At 47.7% G+C, this 14436-nt stretch overlaps 1 protein-coding gene across 1 annotated transcript in view; it reads left to right on the top strand.

The window, feature by feature from the left end:
- The window catches only part of LOC121820213 (rho GTPase-activating protein 20), a 57795-nt gene that overhangs the window by 22488 nt on the left and 20871 nt on the right, over positions 1–14436 (top strand). The window contains exon 3 of the mRNA XM_042253687.2: positions 14–172. Within this exon, the coding sequence (XP_042109621.2) occupies positions 14–172 (159 nt within the window). The remainder of the gene's footprint in view (positions 1–13; positions 173–14436) is intronic.

Raw genomic sequence — 14436 nt, 5'->3', positions numbered from 1 at the left:
CTCTTCCACCCAGGAAAGGTATGGCGTCTGCAGTGTCCCTCCAGAAGCTGGACCTGCCCACCCAGCAGAGAGAGTCTATCCTCCAGTGCCCCGTGGTGCTGACTCAGGGCCCCAAGACCAAGGAGAGGCACCTCTTCCTCTTCAGGGACTGGCTGGTCGTCGCCAAGCAGAGGTAAGTCACACGACTGGCACTGTCTTCCTGTCTGTGAAAAGGCACTTTCTTTCCGAGTCCCCACTGCCTGAGGCATCTCAAAGAGAACTCCCCCTTCATTTGACAAATAAGACCATGAGGCTGGAGGGGCTGCTTGCCTCAGACAACATCACAGGTGTATCAGGCAGAAAGCTAGTAGAGCGGTTAGGGTATAGGAGAGCCATCATTTAAAAAGAACTCCTAGTGAACTTGATCTGTTGGGTTGCCAAGAAGCGCTTAAAGTGTTCACAGCAACAAATTTGAAATCAGAAATTTAGAAACTCAGTAATTAAGTTAATGTTAATTACCATGATAATCATTTTTCTCTTTGGGGGAAAATATGCAATTATATGTCTTCAACATTTGTGTTAGATCAGGAGAGGCTACATCAAAAGAAGTGCAGTATTAATTTTCTGACTTGTAGGCCTACTGTGTATCAGCAGTGTCTCTTGACTTCTTTCCCATTCCCCAGAAGGAACATGTACCTGTATGCTCCTTTGCCTCAATCTGCTCTGGGCAGAGAGGGAAGGAGAAAGACCAAGTCTCTCTACCCCACTCCTCACATGGAGCCTGTCCCTTCTCTCCTCCCCCCGCCAGTGTCTGATAGATTAGCTGCACCCAAGTGAGAAATGGGACCAATGGTCACCCAGCAACTAAGTAACTCTCTTCATCTCCTCTGGGAAGGGGGAGGAGGGTGCCCAAGAGGCTGGCAGTGGGTGAAGAATACCCCTGGCAGTGCCAGGAAGATGACCTGGACCAGCGGGGATAAACCACCCAGTGGGCAGCACCCTGCCCCACCTTGCCACCTCCCTTGCCCTACCCTCCTGTCCTTTGTTTTGAGGGGGTTCCTCTCCTCCTTCCAGATGGCCCACAAAGCTTAAAGGGAATAAAAAACAACCTTTCCTGGGTAGGGAGAAGGGGGGCCCTGGCCTTGAGCAGTTTCCAAGTTGGCAGCCCAAACAAGGAGTGGTGGCAGGAGCCGCCTGGCCAGGCCACCAGTTGGCTTTGGCTGCAAGAGGATGTCTGATTCTGAATGAGGGACACAGCGGCCCTGAGGACGGGACCCAGGGCACCCGGGTGTGACCCCTTGACCATGAACGCACCTGAGCTCCAGTTCAATCCCAGGGCAGTGACTACCTGGAGGAAAGTCACCTCGGAGCCTGGTCGGGTCTGCCTTCTGGAAATGAGCTGTGCCTGCCGGCTTCTGCGTCCTTTATTGCCACAGCAGGATTCAGAGAGCACGAGACTCAAGTGTGTCACTGGGCCTGAGCGCCCGGGGCATACCCACCTCACTTTCGGAACTGAGCACCTGCCAGGCACATCACGCGTGTCAGCTGGCTTAATCCTCCCAACCCATTTCACAGATTAGGAAGGTAAAGCTCAGAGAGGCTGAGTGCTTGTCGAAAGTAGCGGAAGCAAGCCTAACGCTTGCGCCCCGTTTCTCAAAGGGCAGCACCCGGATCCTGGAGGGAAGCTCTCTGACTTGAGCTGCACTTCCCAGGGCCACATGCACATCAAATAGGATTCCACGGATTTTTCAGAAAGAAAAGGGTGCGGGGGATGTGTGACAGCCTTCCACAAGTTCCGCACTGGCAAAGGAGAGCTGGGGTGGAGGTGCTGAACATAGACCTTAGGGACTTGTGGGATCGATCCTTCAGGGAAAGCGTGGGCCTCTGGGGGAAGTTCTGATGTCCACAGTCAGCGCAGGGTCTTCATGCAAAGTGCAGGCCAGAGCCGTGGAAAAGATTTGAGAGACCCAGGGTCGTCTGTGCAGCAGTGGGGGGAAAGACCCTCCTTTGCGTGGATGATGACTAGGGGTGGGGGTAGGGGCGTTCTACTTCTGTCTTATAGGAAGGAAGGCATTTGCAAGTTTTTTATACTTTTCATTTAATTTCCCTTGAAAAGTTCTATTTTAAGCTTTGGGGGAAAACGTGCCCGTCTTAAAGAGCTTCTCACACCTACCCACCATGATTAATTTTCTTAGATGCTTAGAGATTTCAAAGAATTCAAAACGTATCTGGCATCCTCCCCTCATATTCCTCCCAGCCAGGGAAGTGTTGTTTTCAGAGCCCCGAGAAATCCCCTGAGGCACAAACAGCAGCTGGGGAAGTCCTGCCCAGCACATCCCGAGAAAGTGAAGTGGCCCCTTCCTGCCTGGTCCGCACAGAGCGCTGTGCAGGCTGCTGAATCATTCCTCGCTTTCATTCAAACAAACACCCCGAGTCCTTCCTCAAAAGGCTCGCTCCTGCCCGCAGCCAGGGGAGAAACCCTGAAGATGCGCCCAGGGTGTGGGCATCTGTTCACAAGGACAGTCCGCCACACGGCCTCTGCACCAAGAGGGGCGCGGTGGATCGGCTGCAGGCACCTGGTCACAGCATCCCAGCGACCTTGCCAAACCTGACCACGTGGCCTCCCCGGCTGCAGGGTTGCAGCCATGCCCAGACCTGAGCCTTCACACACCACTTAGAAAGGATAACACAGGAACCCTCTTCCTCCTCCCAAAGGAGCCATGCTGACAGCACTTGCTGAGTAGGTGGGTCAGATGTCCACACACTCCCACGGCCCAGCCCTCGAACGCACTGCGTCTCCTCTAATGGACCTTGTGCTTCTGTCCTGGCTGTTCCTGCCACCTGGGAGGCTGCACCCCTCTTCCCGTGGCCAGCTCTAACCCAGGCTTAGGGACACAGCTCAGTGCACAATCAAAGCACAGGCTCTGGAACTGCACTGTTCTATATGCCTCAGTTTTCTCATCTGTAAAGTGGGTATAAAAATAGCACTTCCCTCATAGAGTGGCTTGGGGTGGGGATGAAAAGGGTGGCTACCTGTACAGAGCTTAGAATGGGCCTGGCACTCATGTTAAGCCAGGAGTCCCCAATCTTTTTGGCATCAGGGGCTGATTTTGTGGAAGACAGTTTTCCCACAGGCTAGAGAATGGGAAATGGTTTCAGGATGATTCTCATAAGAAGTGGACACAACCTGGATCACTCGTAAGCTCAGTTCACAGTAGGGTTTGCACTCCTTTGAGAATCTAATGCCCCCGCTGATTTGACAGGAGGCGGGGCTCAGGCATTCATGCAAGCAATGGGGAGCAGCTGTAAATACAGATACAGCTTTAGTCGCCCGCCACTCACCTCCTGCCCTGTGGCCACAGACCGGTAGTGGTCCATGACCCAGGGGATGGGGACCCCTGTGTAAAGCATTTGCTATGAAGAACAGTCACTTTCTCAGGTACTTCCCAGGAAGGACTCTGAGGCCCCACCTTTGGCCCAGAGAGAGCAGAGAAGAAAGCTCATAGCCCTCACTAGCCTGGAAGTTAATTGTTAATAATTAACTAACTAGTCACTACTGGCATTGTAGAGGGTGTGCTCTGCCTGAGTCATTCTGCTGTGTCTGGTGGTGATAGAGTCCAAGCTCTCAGGCTCTTTATAATCTGATAGGAGAGGTAGGGTGGACAGAAGGGAAGGAATGATGACTGATTCCTGAGTCTGCTTTAGTTTGGATTGTTGGTTTTAATTCAAAGAGTGCAACTCCTCTATGTTTGGAAAGTGTAGTCAATTTATCTAATTTAGTTTAGAGTAGAATGTTCTACTGTTCAACTATGCATAATGAGCTGTTTTAAAGAAATTTTGCTATATTTTTACAGGGTTTGATATCTGATTATTAGAACCGTGAGCCGTATTAGAACCGTGAGCCGCATGGTTACTGAGCTGATCGGTGTGATTAGCATCAGTGAGTGAAAATCTATGACAGTCTCAGCAGCATATTGGCAAGAACACGCCCTTTGCCTCCACAGCCAAAGGGAAATGTTTTCAGTTGCATTTTACTATAAATAGTGTGAGACACAAAGAAGTTAAGTGTATTTCATAACATGCCCAGTTGTTTTGAAATATCCTTAACCCAGAGCAATAGCAGTTCACGATTGGTAATAACCACCCCCAGGACTGGCTGCAGAGCCTGGGGTGAAAAGAAAATGTGGGGTGCTCGGTTCAAAGAGCAGAAAATGCAATCCAGCACAGGGGTCTTCTGAGCACGGGGTCACCGCACAGGCCACATGTTTGCCATGGGGCTGGCTCTGGCTGTCCCCCTTATGGAGTTGATGTATTTTAATATTGACATTAATGTATTAACACACTTAAGGAGCTTCCAGGCTCAAGGCCTGTACTTGACATATTTACAAGCATTTACCAATACTTAACAGGATTTCCCTGTAGCTCAAACGGTAAAGAATCTGCCTGCAATGCAGGAGACCAGGGTTCAATCCCTGGGTTGGGAAGATCCTCTGGAAAAGGTTATGGCAGCCCACTCCAGTCTTCTTGCCTGGAGAATCCCATGGATAGAGTAGCCTGGTGGGCTACAGTCCATGGGGTCGCAAAGAGTCAGACACGACTGAAGCGACTTAGCACACAAGGACCCAATGTGCTGAGTACTGCAAACACAGCATGTGCTTGCTTTTGGGCTTCCCTTGTGGCTCAGCTGGTAAAGAATCTGCCTGCAATGGGCTTGATTCCTGGGTTGGGAAGATCCCCTGGAGAAATGAAAGGCTCCCCACTCCAGTATTCTGGCCTGGAGAATTCCATGGACTATATAGTCCATGGGGTTGCAAAGAGTCAGACACGACTGAGCGACTTTCACTTCCTGCCAGTCATTGTACTAAACCCTTCACTTCTAGTGACTGACTTCATTCTCAGAAAATTCCTATCAGATAGGAAATGACATCTTGTCACTCATTGTCTGTTCCTAGAAGGGAATCGACAAGTCCAGCCTGCACATGAAAGGAGAAAAATTAAACTTCACCGTTTGGAGGAGGATATGCTAAAGGACTCACAAACGTGTTCATGGGCGTCATATCAACATGCAGGCTGCGAGGACTTCCTTGCTGGCCAGTGGTTAAGGACCGCCTTGCAAAACAGGGGATGTGAGTTCCATCCCTATCTAGGTAACTAAGATCCCACAGGCTTCTGGGCAACTGAGCCCACGTGCCACATCGAAGATCCCACATGCCACAACTAAGACTCGACACAGCCAAGTAAATAAATATTTAAAACAAATGTATATAGATAGATTGATAGATAGATTGTGTTTAAAACCGTGAGATTGGTTAAAATCACCATAATAGTGAGTGTCCAGAAAAAAAGAGAAGGGGACTTAGGACTGAGCCCTGCAATGCTACAACATGCAAAGGTTCCTTTTCTGCTCTCTAGCTAGGAAGCCAGGCATTTCCCAAGGTCACCAAGTCCATGGGTAGTGGAGCTGGACCCAGGCCCCAGGCACTCGGGTTTCAGAGCCTGCACTCTCCACTGCTCGGCTGCCCTGAAGGAAAACTACAAAGGCCCAAGTTCAGTAAATGAACAGACGCATGGAGATCTGTAAGCTGATATTTGCCATTTGGCCTGGTGTTATGATATCCATGAAAATTATCATTTCTTCTTGGGTTCTTGGCCTTGATGTGCCTGGCACCAGATGATGGTGCCCGTCATGGAACCACTCATTGGTTGACACGTTTCTTTGCTGAGCATCTCTCTATATCAGACACCGTCCCAGGCACTTAGGGTAAAATAGACAAAAAGCCCTGCTCTTGTGGGGCTTATATTCTAGCAAGAGGAGACAGAGAGTAGGCAGGAAACATAATAAACGTCTAGAGGTTCCCCGGTGGCTCAGACAGTAAAGAGTCTGCGTGCAATGCGAGAGACCCAGGTTCAATCCCTGGGTTGAGAAGATCCCCTAGAGAAGGAAATGGCAACCCACTCCAGTATTCTTGCCTGGAAAAGCCCATGGCTGGAGGAGCCTGGTGGGCTACAGTCCATAGGGTCACAAAGAGTTGGACATAACTGAGCACCTTCACTTTCAGTATGTTGGAAAGTGGTATGTGTTATGGGGAAAAAATTAGAATTGGGTAAAAGAATCAGCAATTTATAGCAAAAGAAGGGTCCTCATTGCAAAGGGGAGTTTTGAGCAAACATGAAAGAAATCAAAGTTAGCAGAGTGGATATCAGTATTCCTGGCCCAGAAAACATCAAGAGCAAAGGCCAGAGGCTGGCGTATGCCTGGCATGATGAAGGGCAACACGGTGGCCAGGGCGGGCAGAGCAGAAGGAACAAGGGCAGGAGGATGGGAGACGTGGCAGCAGGCAACCAGTGCCCGATCAGACACCCCAGTGGGCTCGCAGGAGGCAGGACTCTGGCGTTTTTACTTTGTGGGGTGAGAAGGGAGCCCTGGAAGGGATGGAGCAGGATTGCACTGGCTGCTTTGTGGGAAATGGCCTGGCGTCAGGGCAGAAGCCAGGGCAGAGAGAAGGGTTGCCTCACAACCTAACATCACTCACCTGGGGATGCGTGATCCAGGGGAGTGAGGGATTGCCCCGTATGGAAGCCTCAGCCTGTTTGTAACCTAATCTCAGAAACGGCATTCGAGTTCTTCTGCCATAATCTGTTCAGTAGAAGCCAGTCAGGAAGTTCAGATCACACTCAGAGGGAGTGAAATTAAGCTTCACCTCCTGAAGAAAGGTGTACAGAAAGCTGCGGGGTCATGTTTTTAAAACCATCACATCGACACGCAGGTTATATTTAACAGCATGAGATTGGATAAGATCACCAGGAAAAGAAAGGGGGACCAAGGGCTGAACCCCAGGATGTATCAACATTAAAAGGTTGAGGGGAAGATGAAGACTACCTGAGGAGGTCCGGAATGAGAAATTTGTGAAATGGGAAGAAAACCAAGAGAGTGTGGTGCTTTGGAGCTAAATGAAGAAAGTGCATCGAGGAGGAGACTGGTCAGCTCTGTCAAATGTGGCCGTCGGCAGGGTCACCCAGCCCAGGACAGGCCCAGCTCACGCCTGCTTTTATCCTGACCTCATTACTAATAATAGTCTCCCCCCTCCCCCGACCACCATTCACTCTTAAAAGCAGCCCAGTTTAGCGATGAATTATGTGCACATCCCGAACAGAAGTCAAGTTACATGAACTGTGAGATTTGTGAATTGGATCCGAAAGTGCAGAGATCACTGGTAACTAGGGGAGACGATCTGATTAGTGGTTTACTGTGACGCGTGTATCAGCATCCTTTTCATTCAAAGTACTTTTCTATTAGAAGTTATTAATGGGACTTTCCTCGTGGTCCAGTGGCTAAGACTCCACGCTCCCAATTCAGGGAGCCCTCAATCCTTGGTCAGGGGACTATTAACAGATCCCACAGGCCACAATGAAGATCAAAGATCTGACGTGCCACAAGTAAGACTCAGCACAGCCAAATAAATAAATAAAAATAAATACTATTTGAGTTATTAAAGAGCCAAGGAAAATATTAACTTATTAACAGGATTAACATAAATTTGGTACATTATTTCATGTTATAAGATTTGAAAAACCACAAATGCAGTTAGTTCACTAAATTTTAACTCTTCTCAGCCATTATTTGTTGTAATCAACAGTTACATTGAAGTTTGAGTCAGCTTTTGAAAAATTGTGACTATTAACAATGCTACAGAATTAATAGGTTCTTCTTGTTGTTGAAAGGAAAGAATTTGACCAACTGGCAAAAAAGAGCCTCTTCAATGCAATACAAGTAGATAAAGTAGAAACAGACACCCCAGGATTTGTGTTTATTTATGAAATGCTTTTCATTTGATAAAATGCGTAAAGGCTATGGGGGCTTCCCTGGTAGCTCAGCTTGTATAGAATCTCCCTGCAATTCAGGAGACCCCGGTTTAATTCCTGGGTTGGGAAGATCCCCTGGAGAAGGGATAGGCTACCCACCCCAGTATTCTTGGACTTCCCTGGTGGCTCAGATGGTAAAGAATCTGCCTGCAATGTGGGAGACCTGGGTTTGACCCCTGTGTTGGGAAGATCCCTGGAGGAGGGCATGGCAACCCACTCCAGTATTCTTGCCTGGAGAATTCCATGCACAGAGGAGCCTGGAGGGCCATAGTCCATGGGGTTGCAAAGAGTGACCAAGCACACACATAAAGTCTATGGGGCTTCCCAGGTGGCACAGTGGTAAAGAACCTGCCTGCCAAGCAGGAGACTCGGGTTTGATCCCTGGGTTGGGAAGATCCCCTGGAGAAGGGAATGGCCACCCACTGCAGTATTCTTGCCTGGAGAATCCCATGGACGGAGGATTGTCCTCTGTGGGGTTGCAAAGAGTTGGACGCAGCTGAGTGACTGAGCATGCGTGAGTGCATAAACGCTATAGTTAGGGCTCAGCAGTAAAGAATCCACTTGCCAGTGCAGGAGACAAAAGAAACTCACGTTCAATCCCTGGGTCAGGAAGATCCCCTGGAGGAGGGAAATGGCAACCCACTCCAGGACAAAGGAGCCTGGCAGGCTACAGTCCTCGGGGTCGCAAGAGTGAAACACAACTAGAGCGACTAAGCAAGGCTTGTTCCCTGACTCTCCCGGTTGCCCCAGCTCTCAGCTTCCCTGCTGGCTACTTCGGAAGAGATGACCCTCGTCCCCCTATCGCACCCATCTCCACTCAGCCTGTGTCAAATTTAACCAGCCTCTGGCATTTACCTGCCCATCACTTTGCACTTCTTGGTGTGATTAGTCACCTGCCACAGCTCTGTGTGTGTGTGTGTGTGTGTGGTCCATGCCTGCACGTTCAGACCTGCTCGGGTCACAGGGCTCAAATACTACCTCACAGGGACTGTTTGTCAAGTGAAAGATGACTCTTATTAACCTTGTTGAAAAATAAACACTGGCTTATTTCTGGCACGTTTCCGAAAAGGAAAGCTGCCATCAAGTTTCATTTTACTTATTTGGTCTCAGATCATTTTTTTCTTGGGGTCTTCGGCTTCACTGAAAAAGAGATTTCCATCCATAAGAAGAGGAAATGATCCTCATGGCTTAAGTGACCCCTCGTGAGGGGGGAAAAAAAAAGTTAGAAAGGAAAATTGTTTATAAAAACTTTCTAAGTGTTTCTGATATGAGTAGCGTTCTCATTTTAACTATCAGAAACTCTGACATTGTTTCCATAAAGGGTCCTACCAGATAGTCTCCATCTCTGACTGGGGGGCTCTGTCTGAGGAACTGACCGGGGTTCATGACCAGCACAGGGTGTCTGGGTTTCTTTTCACAAGAGGGTCAGTCCCAAGCTGAAAAAAACTCAGCCCACTGGGAAGAGGCAGTTAGGGAGGCAGGGCATGACCCAGAGGGTTGGAAATAGACCAAAAACCCAAACCTGGCTGAGAAGTTACTATGAGATGAATTCTACTGCCTTTACATGGAGCACCTAATTTTATCTTTACAGTCACCCTGTACATCTGGAGCTATATTAGTCAGCTAATGTCACAGAAATGACACAGAACAGATCATCTGCGGTAGCTTACAGAAACAAGTGTTTGCTTCTTGCTCATACAGCTGTAAGTCACCTTGCATCTGACGGGTGCAGCCAGGCTCAGCTGGGAGTGGGTGCCCACCACAGGTTAAGTTCACGCGTTCCGCAGTGTTTCTGCTTCCGGGACACTCAGGGCCTGTGCTTCTAACGGTAGTGCGGGGATGCAAGAGGGCACACCCAACCTCACAGGCATGCTTCAAGGCCTTTGCTTGCCTCTTGTACACTAACCACCTGTCCCAACAAGTCCAATGGCCAAGGCCAAAGTCAAGGGTCAGGGACAAGACGCTCTCCCCCCAGGAGGCCACGTCAGGAGTGTGGATGTGTAGCACTACTGTGGCAGCATGAAGACTGGGACCAGTAACCAAATCCAGCACGAGTGCTATTGTTACAGTCATCTTAGGGATGAGGATATGCCAGGAGAGGGGGGAGGGCTTGCCCAGTGGCCCGCTAATGTTAAGTGGAGACGCTGACATTTAAATCCAAGCAGACAAACCCCAGAGCCCACAGTTATTCAGGACAGCTCAAAGGGGACCAGGCAGACGCTCCTGTGGGCCAGGAAGGACACATTAAAGGTCAGACACAGAGTGGGAAAGTCCAGGGGAAGGAGCAGGCTAGGATCAGCCTAAGAGGACTCCTGCCTGTGCCCGTCTTGTATCCACCTGTACAGATCGCTTCCCACAGGCTTGTTTGTAGAGGTGTCTCTAGGCCAGGGGGTGGAATCACAAATTGGCACACTTTATCCCCAAATAAGGAAGATACTCCCCAGATCATTTCATAATTCCAGTAGCTGTATCTCCTTAAATTTTTCTCTCATTTAAAATGGTATGTAATGAGTAAAACAAAACGCCGCTTTATAAACAAACAGGTTGATAGATAAATAAAAGTTTAAAAATATAACTGTAGTATCTTCCAGTGCTTAAGAATTGGTTCATGGGGAGTTTTTCTGTTGCACTTTGGATATGTTTGAATTTATTTTTATGTATATGTTCATCAAATTCCAAAATTTTTTCCTTTTCCAAAAAGCGATTTTAAACTTCAAGAATTTTGATCAGAAGCTAGAAATCTATCTTATAGCCATGTCTAAGATAGGCATAAATTTCAGTTATTTTAAAAGCTATTTTCTACTGTTGTAACCAACTATTGTATGTATTGGGTCAGAAAATGATAAATTCAATATAGCTTATTTTTTAATGTTTAATAACTGTGTTTATCCCTGGTGGCTCAGTAGTGAAGAATCCACCTGCAATGCAGGAGATTCATACAGAAGATGTGGGTTCAATCTCTGGGTCGGGAAGCTCCCCTGGAGTAGGAAATGGCAGCCCACTCCAGTATTCTTGCCTGGGAAATCTCATGGACAGAGGAGCCTGGGGGGCTACAGTCCAAGGGGGTTGCAAAGAGTCAGAGACATGACTTAGTGACTCGACAACAACAAGTTGGGTTAGAAAGTAATAAATTCAAGGTAGCTTATTTTTTAATGTTTAATACCTGCTTATAACAAGAACAAGGTAAGTATAAAGATTGGTGAGAGGAGTTTTTTTCCATCTAAACTTTTTAACATTTTGGTTTTCTGTTATAGCAAAGTGGTTCCAATTTGGGGCAATATTTCTTAGAGTTTCAGTGAAATACAGTCAGTTGTGTTCTTTTATCAATTGCCTTCTTATTTCTGACCAAATCTTAAGAGGCTATTAGATTATGAAACAGTGATTCAAAGAAAGTACCATCAAAGGAGAAATGACAATCCTGTTTTAACCCCAAAATAGATCCAGTTGTAATTCCTTCATATAGAGCTGATGCAACGCTACTGCTTTCATGGAAACAGGGGTACTCATGACTGATGCCGTTGCACAGTTGGTGCGCATGCCTCTCGTTCATTGTGAAACGTCTACCTTAATTCTGTCCAGCTGCAGATCATTGCATGCACTCATTTTGTCTTTGTTTTCAAAATCTTTAAATACAACTGTAGTAAAATTTCCAACCATATTATTAAGATAAATTTGCTATTTAAAAATGGGGTTTCTTGTTTCATTATTAGATAGAAAAAATTTAACTAGTTCATGTGATATAATATTTTATATCTTGTGTGTGTGTGTTTTAGTCGCTTCAGTCTTGTCCGACTACTTGTGACCCCATGGACTATAGCCCACCAGGCTCCTCTGCCCGTGGAATTCTCCAGGCAAGAATACTGGATCGGGTTGCCATTCCCTTCTCCAGGGGATCTTCCCAACCCAGGGGTTGAACCCCAGTCTCCTGCATTGCAGGCAGATTCTTTACTGTCTGAGCCACCAGGGAAGCCCCTTTACGTCTTAAATGTGATTATTAGAAAATAATGCTCACAATACATCAATCAAAATGTAGAAAAGCAAATTTTAAAAACATCTAAATAAGTAGAAGGATTAGAAAGTTGAGTTGGAAATAAATAGAAATTTTTAAATGTCAAAATAAAGGTAAGAAAATATCTGGCTTGCAATAGAAAACAAAAGCATTTCAATATAGAAGTAAATCTAAGAAAAATGCTCAAGAGAAAGTTACTGCAGTACACCCGTTACTGCAGGAGCAAAGCGGAGGTGGGAGCAGAGCTGGGGACACTTCGGATGATGGGACACATGCTTAGAAATGTGGGCCCTGGAGCAACTCTGATGGGGACCACGTGGTGATATGATTCAGCAAGCTGAGTGTGCCTTCTCCATCTGGGCACTAAGCTTCCGTCTCTGCAAGTTACCTAGCAATGCTTTGCATTGTCACAGACCATCGTGCCCGATGCTGATACGTGTGTATAAATTTACTATCAGTAGTTTCCAGCTTTCTCATTTTCACAGAAATAAAATTTTCCTCAACTGTGCTAGTTAACAATGAGTCCAGTTGAAATCCACTTTACTAAAAATCCATCCTTAAAAATTTTTGTTTTCTAATGTTACGTGGAATGTCAAACCCCTTTCTGTAAAGTGTATAGCTAGTACGGTAAAAAAAATAATAATAATAAAATAAAATAAAACAGGCTATTTCTTTTCCTGCCGCTGTGCAGTGACATTCTTTGCAGGAGCCCCGTCATGTTCCAGTCTGGTGCTTGGAGGTCATTATCCAACATAATTCACTTTGTCCTCTTTTCTTGGGAGATGAGTGCTGAGCCAGCAGGGCGGGCTTGCCTCCTTTGGGTGAGGCTGCTGGGTTTGGTGGTGGGCGGCGTGGAGTTCTGAAGCGAGTGTTGGCTCTGGAGACAGTTTCAGTCCCTCTTGGGTTATTTCTGGGCTCTGTCGTCCTGGGTTCCCTCACCTGCAAGATGACATAATCAAGCTCCCTGGTAGACTCTTACTAAAGATGTGATGCCACTATGTCACCTCCTTGGTGCTCAACAGATACTAGTTTTCTTCCTTAACTATTGCTGGAAAAATGGGACTTCCCTGGTGGCTCAGTGGTAAAGAATCTGACTGCCAGTGCAGGGGACATGGGTTCGATCCATGGTCGGGGAAGATCCCACGTATTGCGGAGCAACTAAGCTGTTGAGCCACAACGATTGAGTCTGTGCTCTGAGGCCCAGGGGCCACAGCTATGAGCCCTCGTGCCCTAGAGCCCAGGCTCCAAACAGGAGAGGCCACCAGCATGAGAAACCCACGTACCACAGCTAGCGAAAAGCCCAGTACAGCCACACTTAGATAAATAAAATGATAAAAAGTGGAATGAATCTGTAGAATAGTGTGCAGAGGATTTAAGTATGAGTACTTCTGAAAGCTTGTAAGTTTGGTTTGTTTGTTTTTTCTTAAGTCATGGAGTCCCTTGTCCCAGGTCTATTTTTCACAGGAATTTGCGAATGTAATATGGGCTTCCCTCATAGTTCAGTTGGTAAAGAATCCACCTGCAATGCAGAAAACCCCATTTTGATCCCTGGGCCGGGAAGATCCCCTGGAGAAGGGATAGGCTACCCACTCCAGTATTCTTGGGCTTCCCTGGCGGCTCAGCTGGATAAAGAGTCTGCCGATGCAGGAGACCTGGGTTTGATCCCTGGGTTGGGAAGATTCCTTGAGGAAGGGAAAGGCTACCCACTCCAGTACTCTGGCCTGGAGAATTCCATGGACTATATAGTCCATGGGGTTGCAAAGAGTCAAACAAGACTGAGCGACTTTTACTTCCCTTCACTTCTGAATGTAAGGATAAGGGAAAGCTGAAGGGTGGACACCCCCATCACAGAGTGGGGACCGGGAGAGCAGCCCCGGGGGTCAGTGCTGAGGGCCCCCCACTCCCCTTCCCTCTTTCTCGAGTCTCTGTGATACTATTGGCAAGAGGAATGAGGCCTGAGTGTTATGTTTTTTAAAAGGAAAGGAAAAAAAACAAGACCCTTAAGAGTGTTTCTTCCTTTTCGATGTAGACCATTAAGCTAACCATTTGAGCCAGATGAGAAGATCAGAAGGTCTCTTCCTTTGTGTGTGTTCACCGCAGCACTTGGTGAGAGGGGACTCCCCCGTGACCAGTCCCCTGGGCAGGCCACCTTGCCACTGGCGGATGTGGGCAGTTACGTAGCCCAGCGTCACAGAGGGACCACCTCCCGTGATGCACAGGGTGGGACGGGCCCTGGGTTGAGATGGAGTGGGGGCAGGGTGGGAAGGGAGACAGGCTATTTAAAGTGTCTTGCGGGCTTGGTGTCCCGTACGTACCGGTAAAGCGTGACCTGAACAGCCTCTGTCAGGTGTCCAGCCCTGTGCTGCATTGACCCTGGTCCAGCCCCTGTTCTCTTGACCCAGGGGACACTCGCTGCCCACCTCCACCTCCAGAAAAAGACTAAAACGCACAAACTCCTTCCACAGAGAGAAATCTCTGCTGGGCCACAAAACCTTCCACGTGCCTTCAGTGCCCAGATGCCACTGTCCCTGAGTTCGCTCACTGTGGATTGAAGGACGCAATAAGAGCTAACATTCTACTGTTTT

Source organism: Ovis aries, chromosome 8, assembly GCF_016772045.2.
Source record: "Ovis aries strain OAR_USU_Benz2616 breed Rambouillet chromosome 8, ARS-UI_Ramb_v3.0, whole genome shotgun sequence".
NCBI lineage: Eukaryota > Metazoa > Chordata > Mammalia > Artiodactyla > Bovidae > Ovis > Ovis aries.
The sequence above is the reverse complement of the archived record's forward strand: the minus strand, read 5'-3'. Positions and strand labels throughout refer to the sequence as shown.